The 21,714-nt window shown below is 35.2% G+C and overlaps 1 protein-coding gene across 1 annotated transcript in view; it reads right to left on the bottom strand.

The window, feature by feature from the left end:
* Positions 1-21,714, bottom strand: part of LOC118745443 — a 329,715-nt gene that overhangs the window by 224,591 nt on the left and 83,410 nt on the right. Inside the window, exon 4 of the mRNA XM_036478896.1 lies at positions 13,255-15,089. Within this exon, the coding sequence (XP_036334789.1) occupies positions 13,276-15,089 (1,814 nt within the window). The 3' untranslated portion in view covers positions 13,255-13,275. The remainder of the gene's footprint in view (positions 1-13,254; positions 15,090-21,714) is intronic.

Below are 21,714 nucleotides of genomic sequence, written 5' to 3'. Positions count from 1 at the left end.
TGTTATTTATAATAAATTTGTAAATTTGGTAAAATGGAGAACAATTCATGTTTAAGCGAACTTTCCGTGGCGTATACTGCTAATTTGCAACTTTTGCAGTCAGTGCAAGCTAATTACGACAGTGCACTAGCTTTATATAAAAAAAGAAAACAGCAAAATAATTTTGCAACATTTGCGAAGGCAGCAATTACTACTTTGCGGATTATTACAGAGGAACGCTACTCAGAGATCCATCTGGAAGTTGGTAAATGAAATTATAACAAATCAGTTACTTTCCTTTTATAGATGACACTTTATTTATTATAGAATCGGCTATCTTCTTTCTGGGAGGTTAATTGCAATTGCAACGACGACCACTTCTTTAAGAGGCACTTCCGCATGAACTGCACCAGTTTTGACACTATCTGTGGCTTTCTCAAAAATTTGCACAAAGCTGACACAAACTGGCGCAACGCGATTCCATTGCAAAAACGTATTGCGATCGCTTTATTTACACTGGGATCATCTGGGGAATACAGAGTGGTGTCGGAGCTTTTAGGTGTTGGAGTCTCGACTGTGTGCACAATTTTGTGGGAGTTCTGCGAAGAAGTCTGGCAAGCTATGTCAGCGCAATATATAAAAAAGTTACCACCGACTCCGGAAACTTTAAATGACTGTATTGATGGTTTCCACCGGCTAGGCTTTCCACAGTGCCTAGGAGCAATTGGTAAGAAAACAGAAAATTCAACTAGTTTACATAAAAACAAAAATATATGCATATAGTTACATCTATACATATTCAGATTGGTGTCACATTGAAGTTAAGCCGAATCCATCCGATGCAAGCGATTACCACAACTACAAAGAATGGTATTCCATTGTTCTACTAGCTGTAGTGGATTACAGGTAACACCACATTCATCCTGTTATTTTATAATAATAAGCATATATGATTTACAGATACCGTTTCTTATATGTGAACATTGGCGCCCCAGGACGATGCAATGATTCACAGATATACAATGCATCACTAATGGAGGAAGTAATGGAGGATGAATCACTGACGACCACTCAGAAAGAAATAGGTGCAGTACAAATGCCTGTATGTTTAATAGGAGATTCTGCGTTCCGATTTTCCACCTCCTTGATGAACCCATACGCCTTTTCCATGGCCTTGACTGAACCGCAAAATCTTTTTAATTATAAGCTCTCAAAATGTAGGCGAGTGGTTGAGAATGCCTTTGGCCACTTGAAAGGACGATTCCGTCGCGTTGGAAAAGGTATAGACAACCGAATTGGAAAGGCACCGATTATTATTAGAGCCTGCTGCGTTCTACATAATTTCTTAAATGAAATAAACGACACCATCAATGATATGTGGATGGAGAGATTGCAGAGAGAGAGAGGTGAGCAGAAATCGCGAAAATCCGGAACAAACGGTAGTGATTGTAGACAATGAACCCTCGGCTGAAGAAATACGACAAGGACTATGTAATTATTTCAGTGAGTAATTTTTTTATTATTTTATCTTTTAATTTAGTCAAAGATAAAAGTTTAAATACAGAGAATTTTTCGCAATGTAGTCCAAATTTTTATTTTGATTTTTTTCGCTGACTTCATGACAATATAGTTCATACTACCACAAAAAACTTAACAATAAAATTTCTAAACTTTGTGCAAAACTCAGGAAAATTTAATAAATTTGCAACTTTGTAATCAGATTTTTTAAAAAAATTCTAAGTATGCAGTTTTATAGCCCATTCAATTTTAGTACATATAACGAAGTGCGAGTTTGAAGTTACTAAAAAATCCCTTTGTTATATTTTTTTGTATGGGCGAAAAAAATTACACCGTCCGCAAAAAAAAATGCCAAAAAACAAAGGGAATTTTTAGTAACTTCAAACTCGCACTTCGTTATATGTACTAAAATTGAGTGGGCTATAAAACTGCATACTTAGAATTTTTCTAAAAAATCTGATTACAAAGTTGCAAATTTGTAAAATTTTCCTGAGTTTTGCACAAAGTGTAGACATTGTATTTTTAAGTTTTTTTGTGGTAGTATGAACTATATTGTCATGAAAAGTTAGCGGAAAAAATTAAAATATTAATTTTGACCTACATTTGCAAAAATTCTCTGTATTTAAGCTTTTGTCTTTGACTGTATTTTTACTTAATCTATCTTTAAATTTTATTTATTTCTATTTAAAAATGTTAATATGCCATTTTTAAGTTCTTTATTGTCAGAAGCTATTTCCTTTAGTGTATCCGCCTTCTCTTGTTCTATCCTCATCCATTGTTTTTCACTTTCTTCATTCCTTTGTATGTGACGACTTATTTCAGATGATAGCTCTTCAAATTTGTCAAGCACTTTCTTTTGCAAATTACCCATTCCTTTTTTTCGTTTAGGTTCGATCGCAGAAGCTGAGGTATTTGGCATTGGCGATGATGGCGATGGCAACGGTGGCGACGGTGAGGGCAGCGGTTGAAAGAAAACGCCAAACAATTATATAAATAAAACAAGTAATAATCCCCGAAAATCGGGGTGCTTCGTCTAAAAAATAAATTTTTTTTTTTTTTCCTAAAAAAACTGATATATTTTTTATGTAAGTATGTACATATACAGACTACAGATTAACATCGCAAATGTTCGAACTTTTAATCCAAATTCATCAGGTGCAACTCCATTGAAATAAAGTGAGTTTAACGATTCCGTAGGGAATGTGACTTCCACCTATGAATCTTCATCCACGTTATACTAAACATTTTCTTTTCCGGGCAAAATATTAACATTTTTTTATTAATTACACAGGTTTCCAAAAAAAAAGTTTCTGCATATGGAACCAAACCTCTATATCCCTATGTTATTCGACGCACTGAATACGAATCTGTTAGCTTCCATCACGTCAGGCCCGAGGTCATCTCAAGGCCAAATTCAGAAGAATTGTGTTGACTTTTCAGATTCGCATTCAGCGCGTCGAATAACATAGAGATATAGAGGTTTGGTTCAATAGTGTTTCCGTGCTCGTGCGGAGTATTGTTGTATGTTCGCACTTAAACCAGCCCTTAAAGCAACTGTTAGGTCTCAAATTAACGACATCTGCAGGAAATTTATTGCGATTCGCTTTTAAATGGAAGTTTTTATAAAAGCACATTCACATTTTCAATAAAATCCCAATGGTATACGTACCGCCGATGCTTTCGAGTGTCAGCTCACTATATATGTTGGCCTTAAAGCCACCGATAATCTCGTGAACCCTTCCGTAAAAAGGCCATGTTGAGGGTGATCCCCCAGAATGTCCCATTCCCAATTTCTCTTTCCTATAAACAATTTCATTATTAGTTTTTTTTAATATTACTTTATTTTTTCTTACCGGTACCGCTGCGTAAAGTTTGCCAACTTTACTTGTACGTCCCGGGCGCTGTAGCTATGGCCCAACTTTGCCAATCCTTCGCCATCTCCGCGTAGATGTGGCCATTCTTCCGTGCGCTGCGGAGATCAGCAACACGCTCTGCCCACAAGTCGAGAATGGCCACTTCGCCATCGGCAGCCCAAGCCAGCCTCTTCCTTTTCAATTTTTTACCTAATCGAAATAAAACACTTATGAGATTATTACTAAATTTGCACATAACCACTTTTTTGTATATTTACTCACCATCCAGATTATCCTGCATTGTAAGCGCTGTGGAATTGTTTTTTGTGTTTTGCTGTTTTCGAATCACAAAAAGAAAATAATTTATTTATGTCAAACAGCTGATTGTCATTCGTCACTGAACACACCAAAACTAAGAAAACGAACTTAGCTAACAGAGTTGCATTGGGGGTTTGACTCGATTAAACATTAAATTAATTACCAATCGAGCAATTAAGAATTGAAATTTTGTATGGCAAATCGATCATAATTAGTGCATTAACTGAGAAAGCTTGGATAATTGCTCGATTAACTGCCTGTCTGAAAATAGTATTATATTTAGTAAATTTTAGTTTTAATTAAAATGATACTACCCTTTTGCCGGTGAGTTTATGTTTGGCAAAATGCAAATTAGCCGCTAAAAAGTTACTCACACCCTTTGCTCAATTAACGGTTCTCGCTTTGATATTGCAACGGGACTTTTTATTTCATGTTTCAGCACGTATTCTTAAGTGAAAAAGATTCAGTTTAGTTGAGTTTGTTGAGGCGAGTGGTCAGAATGAAGAAAACTAGCGAGCTTTCTATCGGTATTAGTGAAAAAATAGTACAGTTACATAAAAAAAGGGCACGGCTATAAAAAAAATTGGTAAAGCCCTTATGAAAAATAAAAATAAAGTGGTGTCAATACTAAGAAAATATAGAACTACGAAAAAGATCGCAAATATTAGTGGAAGAGGGCACAAGAAAAATACCACCGCCCGTATCGATGCACATATTTTAAGGGAAGTGAAAAAATCGGCGTTTATCAGTACCTAAACTGGTTGCAAATATCGAAAACTCGTTTAATGTCGAGCTCTCGTGTCAAACTGTACGAAATCGGATTAAAGCCGCCGGATTTTGTTGAAAAAATTCTGTAAAAAAGCCTTCCATTTTAATACTGAACGAAAAGCGTAGGCTACATTGGGCTCAGCAAAGGTTGAACTGGTCTGCGGAAGACTGGACGCGTATAATTTGGTCGAATGAGACAAAGTTTGTGCTTTTTGGTGGTTCAGATGGTTTGATAAGAGCCTGAAGAAGGTCAGGAAAACGCTAGAAAAAGGAATGCTTGCGACCTACGGTAAAACACGGCGGAGGTACAACTATTCTGTGACTTAATAATACACAGTTTGATCTTATACTTTTTATTTCTCTCAGGAAAATTTATGGTGTGGGGCAGCATGGTTTACAATGGATGTGGAGAACTGGAGTTTATAGAAGGAATCATGAACAAGGATGCATACTTAAAAATTTTGCAAAATAAATTAAAATTAAAATTAAAATGGTTTGCAGACAGTCAAATAAGGGTTTTGGACTGGCCTGCTCAATCCCTAGACCTTAACCCGATAGAGCACCTATGGTCTATAATTAAAAAAACGGGTTGCCATGTAGAATCCTTCAAGAAATTATCAAAGAGGAATGGGAAAATATCAGTCCGAGTGTAACAAACAAACTCGTATAATCGATGCCAATGAGATGTGCAGCCGTAATGGCAGTCAAAGGCGGCCATACGAAATATTGAATGTAGGGTGTGAATATTTTTTTGGGTTCGAATACTATTGATTTTAATGAGCTGTTATTTTTGTTTTCTCATGAATTAAAGAACTTATTAGTTTGTGTTTTAATCTCCTCCAAAATCTTTTTCCAGCAAAAAAAATGTATAAGTGCAAAAGTCATAGGGGTGTTAATTTTCATACATTCATTCATCAGCTAGACACTATTTAATGAATTAATAGTGGGATTCATGAAGCCTCGCAAAGTCGTTGCAAATGTCCAAAATTTGCCACTTTGTGACACAGCTGGTTCCTTTTGTATGGAAACTTTCTTGCGACAAAATTGCGACATTGACATAGTATTTGAGCGAAACACACGTTATTTTATTTTCTTCAAATACTTCAAGAAAAAGTATATCAGTTAAGGCTGATTCTACATTTTCAATCCGGAGTTGCGATAAGTCGTTCATACAACTTTCTTCGCAACAGTGCCATTTCGCCAAAAATGCCACTTTTACGTTTTATGAATCGCACTAATATTTTTTATGAAGCGAGGAAATAAGAGTTTATCAATTTATTAGGAAAGAAAACTAAAAATTAATTTAAAAAAAATTGGTTTCTCTTTAAAAAAATAAAATCTAAACTAAAAACAAATTAAAAAAAGAACAACAAATTAAATAAAAAAAAGAAAAAAAGTTCCGCTGCCCGACTACTCGGACTAGAACTCAATCTTTCAATTGGCAGTCTGGTGCTTTGCTCACTCGGCCATTGCGCCTGCTGGGGCAGCGTGAATAAAATGGCATACATAAATGTCTATTGTTTCCTTTGCACTCGCTGATTTCGAATCGGAATTTGAAGCTGGCAACGATATTTTCGAGTTCACTCGGATTCAATGATAGCAATTTTTTCGTATTCGTAGCAGGCATTCGAATTGGCAGATTTTGTACGATGGATTCCGTGATAGCACTGATTAAAGGTTAGTATTTTAGTTTATATGTGCCACTTGGAAATTGGATTCTTTTTGGTTATACTGAAAACGAAGACTGCGGTGGACTGCTTTACTTCCCACAGCCAATAATAGATCTCGCTGGTCTTACATATGTAGATCAATCTTTAAGAAAATCTTAAGACCTGAATAAGTCATGAAAACAATTTCGAAAATTTAAAACGTTAAAATCGCTGGAATCTTGGTATAGAGTTCTAGATTTAAAACTAGCAATATTCGAACAGAAACTGCAATTACGCATCAACCCTTCAAAATATATTGACTTCCAACTAGGTATAGTGAGTTCGATTAACAAGATCCACAATTAATCAACCTTCCGACTTACAAATACAAAGATATTTCAATTACATATACATTTTTAACATTTGTTTAGTGTGCAAGTTGGTGTGCTCTGCATAACGGGAGCAGCGAGTAGCGGTCATGATTGAGCTCACAGACTTCAAGCCAACACGTGGAAACCAACGCAATCGAGCACTCGACAATACTGAGTAAAAAAAATAGAAGTCGCCTTAATGGAAACAAAGTTGACCTGACCCAATTTAAGGAAACTTATACGATGTCCGACCAGAGAGAATAATGCGATGTAGACCTATAAGTGGCAGATGATGGTGTATGCAACTACAGTGTTGGTTCAAAAATGCAGCAAGGAATCGGCGCCGGTCTCTACATGGAGGACCTGCGGGTGGGTTAGCCAGTCTTTTCTTCTGCCAGACGAATGCAGCAGCTTCTAACCCGAAATTTATTCTATAAGGCAGCTTAACTCCTACTAAACAGCACTATTGCAGCCGGAAAAGCCTCTAAGCCACGACTTGAAGGCAATAGCATCCAAAGTAGTGAAATCCGAATGCCGTTCCGTGTTCTGTCACTCTTTGCTGGCTTTTCGGACAGCTGAAGAGAGCACCAGGTATTATTCCGTGAAATTGAAATTGAAATAATAGGCCATTGTGCTATTGTGATCGCATCATCTCCCACGATGATGATATACTAACGAATTCTCTGTGCTAAGAATGAAGAAGAAGAAGCAATTAACCAATTTCGGTGTTAATATCCGGGCCTGCTATCGAGGAGACTTAACCGCTGTGTTCGCACTTCTCACCAAACTTGTATAGAATAAGGAGGAATTCTTAAACCTCCCTAATTTCGAATAACAAATTGTTCAGCAGGTAAATGCGTTAATTATTGTTTATTTTCCCTTGTAAAGGAGCAACTATGGCAACTATGTCCCTTAACCTCTAGTAACGGGTGTGTTCAAAAATGCATCAAGCATTAGACGTAATTATTTCTAACCTATAATAGAGGGAAATGTGCAATATGCGCAACCAGGGTTAAATGCCTAATTGGAACTTAGTTGCATGAATAAGGCATTTCCATCCATTATAGTTTAGAAGTAAAAGAGACTGATGCTTTGGCTTGATGCATTTCTGAACGCACCCAACCCTTTACGTGTTGGGTATTTATATTTACTGACCAATTTGCGATTTAAAGGAAATGAAAATTTTCTGCGCGTTAGTGCAGGAATACCTCTTACAGTTACGGTAAATTTCTATTATCTATGACCCACTTGCTCTTACCAAACACGCTATATGTGGCATTATCGACAAAAACATAAATGAATCGAAGGAGTTTAGTATTTAAGTTAATTATAAATAATATTTATCGGAAATTATTCACGTGCTTTCCTATTAATTGCGTCGAGTTGTATTACAAGTTTTAAAAAAGTAAGTTAAGAATTAGCCGTATTGCAAGAAGATAGAAAATTACTTATTTTAATCGTTTTAAGTTGAAGTAAGTATTTAACTGCTGAACATATGTATTTTATGTTAAAGATTGCAATATCATATGCATATGCACAGTCATATTACACATGAACTATGATTTTACAATATAAAATAAGATTAGCTGTTTTCATCGCTCCAATCCAATTTGAATTGAAATTCGATTTAGTTATATATACATGTATATATAAATATCCTCGTTATATATATCAGTATTGACTAGAATTTGAAACTAATATATTCTTATTAAATCTAAAAATTTCTCAATTCGAATTTATATGAACTGAAATCTTTTTTATCTAAAGAAGTAAAGTATACAATCAAGGCATAAAGATATGGCGAAAGTTTAAAAGCCTTGACTTGCCCTATCAACAGCGTGTGTTGGCTGTTCAACTATAACCTACGAAAACTGCCCACGTAATCTTGGCAGTTATGGAATGGTATAATTTTTTTAGTATGCGCCAGAAATCGAAAATGTTTATAACTTATACATATTTTTTCGTAATTTGATTGAAAATTAAACGTAACGTAATCGTCATGAAATGAAATGAAATAATTTTGTACGCTCCACGTATGATTTCAGAAATAAGGCTGTTGTAACAAATTTTGATTAAAGTAACCACACTGAAATATTACAATACATTGAAGATATAATTTTTTTTCAGTGAGATAGAACAACGAGTGAACTTATAAAGCATTTTATAAAAAATTAAATTTATGCAAGTTTGCGTATTTGTTCCAAAGCTTCCAAGGTATCGGCTTGTTGATCTACATTTCAGTACAAAATTTTTGGAAAACTCAACACTGCATAATCGACCTTATTTTAAGTTTGTGCAATCGAACTTTGAACACAATGCCTTAATCATGGCAGCCTTATATGTATATATGTATTTTTTATATGTACGCTGATACATAGCATATTTATACACATTTGTGTATATCTAATTATACTGCTAACCAAAATAAATTTCTTATAGCATTAGGTAAATTTTTAACAAACCCAAAATAAATATGTAATTTTTTGTAGCTTCACCATAGAAGCTGTTAAAAATAATTAACATGAAATATTCATTGCTATTCCTTACATTCTAATATGTTAGAGATCCTTTTTTATTTAAGAAACATTCTTTTTTACGAAAGTAGTAAAAATTAAACATTCCTATTTTATTGTTATAACTATTCCTTAATGCAAATGGCGGATCCCAGTATATTTTTAATTTATAACTGCTGTAAAGGAATGAGTTTCAACATAAGTACATTATAAAAATTTAAGTATTTGTCTCAATACTTTGCTTTCAATTATATATTGTATATGTAAACTTGTGCACACCATGAATTCAACTACACTTATTTATATACCTAAAAAATAACTTTTTTTTATAATTATATTTACCTAAATTATTTCTAGGTTCGCATTATTACTTGTCGTACAAAAGGTATAATTTCTTGATCGAAAAATTTGTTGCTGAATTGCTTGCATTAATATATATTAGCTCTAGGAAGAATATATATTATTTTTCATACAATGCTCTCGAATGACTTTTAAGTCTTAACCTTAGTTGAACAGTTTTTTTTTTTTTTTTCAGTAATCTATATATAAAAATATAATTTAAAAAAATAAATATATATCTTTACTTGTATTAAGTTTCATCAAGAAATTGTTAGATAACTTTAAAACGAATACTTTAATTTTCTATATTGATTCAATAGTATAAAAATTTATACACACTAATGAATGTATAACTTTTAATGTGTTAATAACTTTCCATTACAGCTTCGTGTACAAAATAGTTTGATATAAAAAGGTTTACAGTGCCAACTGTTTAGCAACTAAAAACTAAAAAGGAGGATCGATAGTTTCTCGAGCTGACTTGCACTAAATTTTTTGGCGAAAGTGAAAAACAAAACAACAAAACAAATAGCACAGGTAAAAGTTAAAATTTTCGTTACAATTACAACAACTAAAGGCAGATAAAATACTTTCCTCTGATTTATAAACCTTGCCTGGTGATTTGAAAGCCTTTGATAAAGACACGCTTTTTATAAAAGAAAACTGCAAAAACAGATTTATAAATGAATAAATCTTTAAATGGCTTTGTTTTGCCTAACTTGCGTTTTGGCTATAAATAATTTCTCCAGAAACAATTTGCTTTTCGTTTGATATACAGGGTGTAAAATAATAACTGTCGCACAGGTTTTTTTGATAAATGAAAGGGTAATTTTTTGCGAAAAAAGTATTTTACTGTTAATTTTCAACAGATTTTACTTTAATTTTATTAATTAGTTTTTAAATTTTAACCTTTATTTGGGTTTACGAGCGGTAATCACTTTGGGACAAAACCGCAAGCGGCACGGCAAGTCTTCGTCGGTTAATTTATTCCATATCTTCTGTAACCTTTCCTCCACTTTGGGTCCAGCATAAGGATACTTAGCAATCGAACAGACTCAAAACTGGTGACTATAGCTTTTCTCTTTTTTTCTTTTTTTATGCAGTCTACGAAAAAATTTACCTGAAAAAGACTTATCTCCGAAAGTTTACACTGCTGGCAAAACTAATCAATAAAATTTAAATATGAGCATAATTAACAATAAAATACTTTTTCGCAAGATCTATATAGGACCTCCTTATTTTTCAAGACAACCTGTGCGACACTTATTATTTTACACTCCGTACAACAAACACAATTTCTGTTTCGTCATCTAAAATATTTCTGCATTTAACTATTCGAACTTCTAATAGGATCAGTGTTGCCAGCAACTGGGTTAATAAAATCCCGCCTAAATACAACCTAAATCCCGTTTTGTACTAAAGTTATTACAGAAATCCCGCGCTGTATGTATATATTATACTTAAAATGCTTTCGAATGAAAAACACAAGTATGTGCATACATAGATATGCAATATTACAAAGGATTTATATACATTAGGGCGGGCCAATTTTTTTGACTATGCGCGCATAGCAAAGGAGGAATCTACTTGTAATTCCAAGCAACGAGGAAATCATGCGTCAAAGATCAATTAGGAATTTGCCATACTGCGAAAATACATAGGTTTAGAAGAAAATGTGAAAATTTTTACTGTTGTGCCCTCTGGTGGAAGTTTTAAGAAATAGAGAAGTGCAGAAATGCGATTCCTGATACCAAGAAACTTCTACAGCGTGTTTTGTAAAAAATTTAAGCAATTCTTTACGACACTACAGCAAAGTGTTAAGAAACCCTATTTTCGCCATGGTTTTAGAGCCATGGTTTCTTCGGTAAAGTTGACTAGGATTACATGCATGTATATGCAGTATGCACATAGTCGAAAAAATCTCCCATACAATTTGACACGCCTTAATATACCTACATATTTTATTTTCTCAATTTGTAAATTTCTAAGGACAAAAATAATTTATACAACAGCCTTTTCATTCGCTTTCGCGTTTAAATTGATCAGTTGGCTGACATTTCATTTGCTAATCTTAGTTTAAACCAGCCAGCTCGGGCGTTTAAATTATGTTTAAATTATGAAAAACTGGCCCTAAGTCGCACAATTAAATTTTTTGTTAAGTAAATTAGATTTGACTACATATATTTAATGCTTTTTCGCTTAATCTATTCCTCTTTTTCGTTTTGATGCCAGTAACCAGTGAACTGTTTACTGCCGCTTTGTTAACGACTACCTCCCAAACGTTTACCATGGACAAGTTTTCCTATTTGCATTATCAAAGAATAGAATCACTCAAAATACTTTTTAGAATCTAGAAACTCAAAACATTTGAAAAAAGAATAAATGGTTGGAAATTTTTCTAATGTTTTAAAAATACATAATTTCTCGAGCTCCCCACACGTTTTTCTAACTTCTATCACTTTATTTATCCCAAACTACTTTCTGTATAACTCATAAATTTGCTATTTCAAATTTAAAGTGAATGAAGTTCCGCTGATAGGGTTCATATGAATGACGTTAATTTACCACAGAGAGCCGCTTTTTCTTGTTTTTCAATTACTAAATTTTCTTGCTTGGTATGGTATGCAAAAAATCCCGTTTTTCGACAGAAAATCCCATTCGCCCTTTTTAGTCATAAAATCCCGAAAAAAGGGCGAAAGCCCGCAAACTGGCAACACTGAATAGGATACAGAGGGTGACTGATCTCCACCTTCCCGCAAAGACAAACCATAAAAATTAACCTAAATATTAGTCACCACAAATCTAAGAAGGCATAACGGCGAAACCGGTTTATCTCGAAACTCAATTCGACAAGGGATGACGGAAATTCGTTCCAAACACATACTGTCGACAGTTTTTGCCTTCATTAGAGGTGTAATTATCACACTATGCGGAGGCTACTAATTACGCAAGTTGCGCTTATAGGCCACTGTGGTGTAGTGGTTAGAAGTGCGAATTACCATTCCGCAGGGCCTGGGATCGAGCCGTTTCCGAAAAGCATAAAAAATAAAAGAAAAGTCTCCGAATGTATTTCTGCCATGAAAAACAGCTTCTCATAAAAATAAAACTGTAAGTCCATTCCCATGGTCTACCTATTATTATGTTAGGAAAATAAAAAAAATCTTCGCTTTTGAATTTTGGCGACGCTAATTAACCTGAAATCTCGTCAAAGCAGAACTATTCTATCGCTCACCTTTGTGTATACATTTTTAAGGATGTAATGGATTCACCATACCATAGAGTTTTCTTTCGTCTAAAACTATGTTCATAATACAGCATAAATTACTTAGTTGTGATCAAGTCGATTTTTCCTTTATTTGGTTGATTTATTATTATAAACTATCTCATTTCAACCTATCGGCAGATTTTACAAGGCGGAATAACTTGATTTCAGCATGGTTTGCCTATAATTTACGAATGAGCCATAAATTACAATGATGTAAACATGCCTTAAGCAACTTTGTTGATCTAAATTAATATTAAATGAATAATTAAATAAAAAATCATATTTTTTCGCTTAGGAAATTTTTCCATAAGAGGATGCTTAAAAAAATGACAATGCATCAAAGTATTAAGTTTTCCCCGATTTGAAATTTTGATCTTCAATATCTTCTTTGACTCTCACTTCCGCCAAAAGATTTAAAAACGGTTATAATCAGCCTAAAAACAGTATCGGACAAAATTTTAGTTTTTTTTTTTATATCTAAACAGTAGCTATTCAGGACATTATTCAAAATATTTTTGGTTATTGGTAGGTATGTACGTATGCCACTTTATTGTTTTTTAAAGATAAAAATTTACGTAAATGTTTATTTGTATATAATTCGCGTGACTGTTTTTCTTGCAATTCGTAAAAGGAGTCACATTTAACTATTAAATTACTTTAATAAATATGTCAATTACTTACTTTTTTAATTCGCGCAATTTTTTATGCTAATATGCGCATAGCATGATAGACGTTTAAACTGCAAACGGGGCAAACTGCATCGCCTAATTCGCAAATGCGATTAGCGCATTCCATACAAAACATATTATGGCCACATGGCACCAATACAGCAGTTATTTCTTTGCTATTACATACCAAACAATCACGCCGTTGGATTGCGGAGCTATTAACAAGCGCTTGAACTGCATCGCCATTTTTTGTATGGTTTTGTTGCAATAATTTTTTCTTACTAATCGGTTCATGAGATTCATTTATTAAATTGCTAATGCCAACGTTGTTTTGATGAGAAGTATGTGGTGCGGATATTTCACCCAAAAGTGAGTCAGTCGGACTAATTGAAGTCGATGGCGAACAATGAGATCCTGTCAATGGTATCAATGGCGTAGGCAAAGTCCAAATGTTGGGCGAATCACCGATCCCTTCATCTACATCAAGAGAGTCGCCTAAATTTTTCCAAATGTTACTGAGTTCTGGCCGACTGCTACTACCACTCCCACCACTGTTGTTGGCGCTTTTTGATGACGCAGTCGAGGAAGCGGATGAACAAGACCGTGCCATGCCATTGCTGGTATGAGTACCATTTCGTAGAATTGGCAAAGCACCTGTACTTGTGTTATTAATTGCCGCTGTAGTATTTTGAGATTTGTAACTTACGGTTGCAGCATTGTTAACAAAATTCAATGTTTGCGTATACGATCCTACGTTACCAACAAATGGTGCATGATTTTGTAAAGGGGGAAGTGATGATAACGAGGATACTGGTTGCAGCTGATGGCTTAAACTAAGTATTGGCTGTGATGATGGATATAAAGGTTGTTTCTGCTGCACGTGATGAATATGGTCTACGTCAGTAAGTAAGTCAGACTCTTGATCACTTTTTATTTGTTTGAGATTATTACAACTGTTGCTCAAACAATTCACGAATTCGTTAGTTTGATGTGATGTGTTGCGCATATCTCGCAACTGAGGGTTTTCAGAATGCAGTAGAGCCATATATGACTGTTTCTCAACAGAAGCGCTATCCTGGCAGCCCATTTTAAAATTTAGCTTATTATTATCCTGTGCATCAAAACCTTTCATATTTCCTGCTTTATTAGCACTAAGTTCACAATTTTCATCAGCGTAATCAAATGCAGATCTCAGTGTGTCAGCTTTATAAAGTGAAACAAGTAAATCAGAATCTATAGAGGGATCGTTTAAGATCTGACTTAAAACATTTAGGCTATGTACAGCCAGTGATTCATTTGAAGAGCTTATTGGAGCAGCTAAAGCGTTAGAGTTACTACCGGTAGGAGGCATATGACCGGTACGTAGCGCAATATGGGCTTCGATTTGTTTACGTGCAGACTGTACGTTGTCCGGTAAGCCAGTTACTTCAAATATCGGTTCTTTCTCACGGGAAGGTGTAACAATATAGGTTTGAGTCTGATGTTGAATGTGCTTAATGGTTGCTCCTTTAGGGCCTACTACCAACCCAACCACCCGATATGGTACTCGTACTTGTATAGTCATCTGTCCCGGTATAGATGGTGGGCCAGGCGGCGCCTTTCCGAAACTATTTGCATTACAATTGCTGCCATCAATACTACTGTTAACCGTAGCGCTTAAATTACTATCAACGGATGGCTTTCGAGTTGCACGGATCAAACTGAAATGTTCTGCCGCAGACAGTATCTCGCGCTTAGCTTTGGCTACATCTTCTTTACGACCTGTCACCACAAAAACAGGCTCTTCCCCGCGCACAGGTGTCTTGATGTACGTATTTGTTTTTGCACGAAGAGCTTTAATTTTACAACCTGCAAGTAAAAAGAGAAAAATAAACCTAAGCTTTTAAAAAATAAAATTACACAAGCTTCACAGAAACACATATGCAACTAACTGAAGGCAAACTTTCACTACCGGATTCTGGCAGCGAGTGAATCGTCGCGGAAATAAATTCGTGTTTTTTTCTAGTGCCCGTACAGGACCCACGTTTTTTGTGTATCTAAAGTGAAAAAAAGTCTTTTTGTGTGGACCGCGTGCAGCGGGTGCTTAAATGTTTGGTGTTCTAACCAAATTTTGTAATTCTTCTTTCTCGTCGCGTATTAATAAAAAGAAAAACAATTAATATATTGGGTTAAGCATTTTTCGATTGCATGTGAGCCTTTCTTGGCTACAAAATTGTGGTATTCTAGATTAATTGAAAGATTTTTTCCGAGGTGTCGTTTAAAAATAGAAAAAAAGCTGCCACTATTGGCAATCACAAAATTTAAAGCCAAAGTGGCGTCGCGGACTAATAGGTCGGCGGCGGCACAGGCTAACGCGTCTAGAGTTATGTAGAGTTATGAAAAAAGCTAGAATTGTTACTAGAAAGGTTATTGGATTTTATGAACTGCCCACGGGCGGTGCGCTCATAGAACTCAAAAAAAAACCTAAAAACCAACCCCTGCTAGTGAGACTTTCACAGACATGGAATGTGAGGTTAGGGATGTTAGAGTGCGAAACTCTCGAGGTCCCGTTAGAACCAGCAAAACCAAACGAGAATCAGGTAAAGTAAATTGTGTCAAAAACTACTTTGTAACCGCCAATTTTGAAAAGTGATAAAACAACAGGACTGACATTGTACGGCCAGATAGGAGATTTGAGAATCATAGACTTACGACTTTATACATACCTTGGTAGGGCATTATATAATCACATTTAAAAACACTTGCTCTGTAAATAACTTTAAGTATATTAGAAGACAGGCTTACTAAGAGAGGCCTAAGATCGTTTGTTCTTATGGCATGCCTTGAAATTTACGCTGTCATTAAGGAAATGAATATTTTATAGAAGCGAAATCAAATATTCCGATAAAGTCAGTTAGGCGTTTTACACGCAAAGACCCCATAAGTAATGAATTAATTCCTACCTATGAGGTTTTGCTGGAAATGAAATACGAAATAAGTAATTTTTGACTATTCAAAGCTGAATGTTGACTTTTATATACCTCCACTAAGGCAATGTACTAAGTGTGGGCGACTAGGGCGTACAATGCTAGCCTGCAAATCTAAAAGTAGGTGCTTAAAATGTGGTAAAACTGTTGTATGTATTCTATCTAGTAAAAATGGGCACATGGCAAAAGATAAATGTTCGTTGTAGGAAAAAGAGATGAAATAAAATAAGAGATGGAAATGGATGACGGTTAAAAAGAGGTCACGTAAAGAAGTTTTGGACACTTACAATTACAAATAGGTTTAGCATATTCGAGGAAGACAATATTCCACTGTTAAGCAATACATCAAATGAGACTGTAGATAAAGATTCTAACATTAATAAAAATTTAACTAGAAGGCCATAGAACTTTGTACTTAAAAAACGTACTGATGAACAAGAAGTCAGTCAGCCTCGCCCTTATAAAAAAACCAACCAACAGAGTAGGTAATCCTGTTTTCAACTCGCCTGCCTATCAAAAAAGTTTAGTTTCGGCAATTTGAAAGACTAATAACTTCGTCACTTGATTTTACTTCACTTTCCAAAAGAAAAGAAATAAAATAAATTCTCTAAAAATATTAATATATTTAACCATTCGGAGGGCGCGCCGCGGCAAATTAGCCGCAAACATTTTAATTTGTGGTTTTCAAATACTAATTGTGGTAACCGGCCACTGCCATTTAGTGCTTTTGTAAGTTTTGAGATGCGGCATGGTTCACAGTTAGACGGTTCTTGCTGCGTTATATCGTTCATTTGATATTTGCATTTGACAGTTGGTGTCTCACATATGAATTTCCGCATCACGCCTTCCGGTGTCCCAAAAAAACCTTGAAAGTAATTCGAAACTTTTTTAAGATAGTTGAAAAAATGAGTTAGTGATAAGGGTCTAAATCTGAATTGTTATTTTGTATTTTGTCATGTGTAATTTAAAAAGTATACTTTGCGTAAACATTACTGTAACTATTATAATATTAATTTTCTTAGGTTTCAGAAAAAAATGATGTTTTTAAACTTATATAGAAGCGAGCCAGAAACGCAACAGCAATCGAAACGAGGAATAACTATGTACCAGGAATAACAAAACAAAAATTTGTTGTATTCATTGTAACAAAAATGTTTGCAGAAAACATTGCAAACATATATCACAATAGGGGTATTCTCGAAGGCTTGCACGAGTACGAGAGCACTCCATTGCAAAGTGGTAGCATGCATGGATAGCAAGCAGCGAAATTATGTAGCAAATACAATAACAAGAGACTGCAAAAAAAATGAAGTGAGCGAGATGAGAGGAATGAGAGAAATATGTAGCAATTTCAACAACAAAACAACTAGCACAGGTTCGCACTTATCCTGCTATGCTATTTTGCAAAATATATACATGGGTTTCGACGTTGCATATTTTGCAGCGATAGGAAATGTTGTTTCCCATGTATTTTGTTGTGTGTTTGCAAGTTATGCAATCCATGCAATCCGTGCTACGTGCAATGGCTTTGCAAGATTTGGAGAATACCCCTAATGTGTAGAATGTACTAGCACCACTGTTGATTATGACGGATAAAAATTAAAAAAATAAATGCTTATAATATGTTCAGTATAAACACAAATTATTCAAATGTTTATTTTGTCAACCTTTGAGATCCACCTTGCGGCTAAAAGGGCGACTATAATATGAATAAGTTGCCGTAACTGACTGTCAGAAAAAGACCGAAAAGCCTATTAAATGCATAAGCAACGTAGTGTATACTTTTAGGTAACTATATTTTACTTACATGTGTTCAGTGTTGAAACATTTTTTTATTTTTTACCAAAATCACCAGAAAAGTGACCAAATTCAAAAAAAGTTTCAAAGCTTATTAACTAAAGCTATTTAACTAAACTAAAATTTCGGACCACTTTAAAATCCACATTTGAAAGCAATCCTGAAAGCTTTCGACTCAGACATAGACAAAGGAAAGTCCTCTACTGAATGCCGTAGCCTTCCGAAGGGTTAAGCAAAATCAAAAATCTTGAATACAAATTCTTTTTACCTCGCCTTTATTAGCTTGGGATGTACCTATGTAATAATGATGCGCAATTTCCATTATCAAGTTACATACCTAATGACAGTACAAAGGAGAATTGCTTTAAATTTCCTTTTTAAAGTTAACTGATGACAGTACGAATGAAAATTCCAATTATTGATTTCGTAAAGATACATTATATTCAGCTAAACGGTACAACCTTAACGCAAGTAAGCAATTTAAAAATTCTTGGAGAAACATAAACAGTTCCTCAACAGTCAAAAATAATTTCTCCATGGTCACTGAAGCGTCAGGCAACAACATAAAGCTTTGGTAAATACCTTACTAACATTAAATCTGGTCTTCGCCTTCAAAAAGTTTAAACATCTAGAAATAGTTAGTGAGATAAAATATTGTGTACTGTAGCACAACCACAACAAACTATGCAAAGTCATCCACCAAAAAAAAAATATTCACCCTACAAAACAAGTTCTTACGAAAATGTCTAGGACTAACTGCGTCTACACGAGGGGTTCCCAACCTTGCTTTTCTCGTAGAACGATGAAAATTTTAATCCTGGCTGGCAACACGACTTTTGCCCACCTGCATCCCCTCTATGACTCTCAAGTCATTGCTGAGCGAAGTTTTCACCCAGTTTCTGATGGTGGCTTCGATGGTCGAAGTGGGGAGTGCTACAACCGGTTGCGGATGGAGGAATGCCTTGTCTAAGCTAACTGTGGCCAAATGGTCAGATGTCTCATTGCCAGGCACTCCCGAGTGACCTGGCACTCAGAGTAAAGCGAGCTGGTTATGTTTGCCAACATAATTTAGTCGGGACTTGCATTTTCGATCTAGTTTGGAATTACTTAGATAGAGGGCTGGCCAATGCCTTAAGTGTATCTTGGCTGTCATTGCAGACACGTAAACTTCTTCCCCTCCACTTTTTTTCCACCATGTAGTCTATGGGTTTGAGGATTGCAATTACTTCAGCTGGAAACTCTTCCGTAAGAGAAAAGTGAAGTTTATCCCCATTAACTTCGAAAGAGATCCCATATCCTGGCCCAGAGTCAGTGTGTGAGTTCGGGCTCAGTGCTGGAATTAAACCAGCATGCCCCCTCAGCGAACTCAACATTATCGACACAAGTGCTCAAATCTCTGCCGTCAGCAATTTCCGCCTCGCCTCAACAGTGTTATACCAACATCCGTTTCTTTTTAGTCTGCAGGTGGCCTTTAAGGCTTCCTCACGTATGAAGATACAAAGTGACGGTAAGTGCAGTAGTGCGTCAAGGCCACTCAAAAAAATTAAAGTTAAATAAAGAGGCTATCAAGCAACCATTTTGGTTCTTTACTATCGAACCCAGATACATTCTCGTGGACCCCCACTTACATTTCGTTGACCCCCATATTTTTTAACGCCAAGGTAGACACTCGTCGAGTCTCCCGTGGGCCCCTGGGGTCCACCTTGACCACTTTGGGAATCACTGGTCTACACCTATCCCAACTATGTATACGCTAGCGAAAGATCCACTTGCTTCACGGTCAAAAATTGGTGAAAATATTTGCATATAATATTCCAACTGCAAAGTCAGTTAGCGAAAATCCCCTTTTGAACTCTAGCTATTCTACAGTTTATAACGAATTCTCTCATGTTTTTGACCGTGTTGATGTGCTTTGTATCCATTTCCACACCTTTGATCTTAAAATGTTTTACAAAACTCTTCCTTATAAAAAAAAGCTGCTATGACAACGGAAGCATAAAAGCTCATAATGCTAGCGTTTTAGACAAATGGAAAAATGATGGGTACGGAAGGGTCAAAAATTGATGACAAAAAAATTTACTCGAGCGCGTCAGATATTCACAAGGGATGTTAAATGGGCCCGAATGAACCTCCCATTAAATAATCTGACGATTCAGATGTGACGAAAGCTCGTGGCGTCTTCTTGAAGATGCAAAAAAAAATCGCCATTTGGATTTACTCGAGCGCGTCAGATTTTCATACAGAAGGTTCATCTCGATTCCCTGGTCGTAGTTCCATAATCTGACGATTATCTAGAGGGGTTTTCTTAATCTGACGGTTTAAACAAATTATTTCGTTTCTGAGATGCACAGTCAACCAAACATATATTAGTGTAAACACTTATTATTTTATCCGTTCAACTATTTTCATACAGCAAGTCCGGTTCGACTTGGTCGTCAATTTCTTCTACATTTTTCCCATCTTTAAAAGAAGTAATTTACAATATCTTTTTTTACATATTAAGTGAAAAGTGTGTTATTATAGAATTTACAAGGTATTATACCTGAGTCCCCTAGAATAGTCCAACGAGTTTTTTGACAAGAATTTGATCCACAAAACACACAAAAACCATTTCCACTCCTCGTGAATCACAAAATTTATACCTTGTTTATACACACGCAAGAATCGCGTTAAAAAAAAAACCAATTTGACTTAACACATATTTCATTCAAGCGTTTATACCTGTGTCATTACAGCGCACTCTCTGAAACCGTATTCAAAAGTATACAAAATTTGTTGTTTTATTTCGATATTTTTTTAATAATTGATTTGCGCGATTGACCGAAATGGAAGCGAACAATAATTCAAATTAATTTTAATAATAATTAAAATTTAAAATGGGCTGTATAAAGAAAACCAGCCTATTTTCACTTCGCGTCGAATGAGTGATGTACTTATACCTGTTGTCTAACCGATTTGAGAAATAAAAAACCGTTTGAAATCAAATTCGAGTCAATCACTTATGAAATTCAGAGAGTATTGAAATTTAGTTTATGCATCCGCTTTGAATCACAGCGAACTGGATCAAAGAGCTTTATGTCTCGGTATAAACAAGGTATTAGTTAGTAAAGTTTCAAAGGTTATATTTCCTGTAACACCACGAGTGTTTTGATCGCCCATGATTGCGTGATACTATACTAAGATACTATAAAAATAGTGACCAAGAACGGAGCGGAGTTTGACATTTTTCATGTATAAGTAAACTTAAGGTTGCCGAATTCAAAATTATCGGAAAAAATACGTGTTTTTCTTACATACAAATACTTATGTCTAGCGATTTTAGCTAAGAAATTAGTAAAATTCACATACATAAGTTAAAGAAGTAATTTTTAACTGATATTTGTTGAGCTAAAAGTTACATCATGTGATACTAATTTTTCTGAATATAATTTTAATCTTAAACTCCTTCCATTTACGATTATTTCAATCCTAATTCAAACTATTTTGAAACTGGGATTAAATTAACGAGAACCCAAATCGATCATGTTGTGATAGACGTAAGGCACGCTTCCAGTGTTTTAGACGTACGCACACTCCGAGGCCCAAACATCGACTCGGACCACTATCTTGTTGCAGCCAAGATACGCACCCGCCTCTGTGCAGCAAAAATGTGCGCCCAAATATGCAAGGAAAGCTTAACGTCGAAAAGCTGCAATCACAACAGACAGCCA

This window comes from Rhagoletis pomonella, unplaced genomic scaffold (assembly GCF_013731165.1).
Source record: "Rhagoletis pomonella isolate Grant_MI unplaced genomic scaffold, Rhpom_1.0 Rhpom_scaffold_00009, whole genome shotgun sequence".
NCBI classification, from domain to species: Eukaryota; Metazoa; Arthropoda; class Insecta; order Diptera; family Tephritidae; genus Rhagoletis; species Rhagoletis pomonella.
Note: the sequence above shows the minus strand (reverse complement) of the source record. Positions and strands in the feature narration are given on the sequence as shown.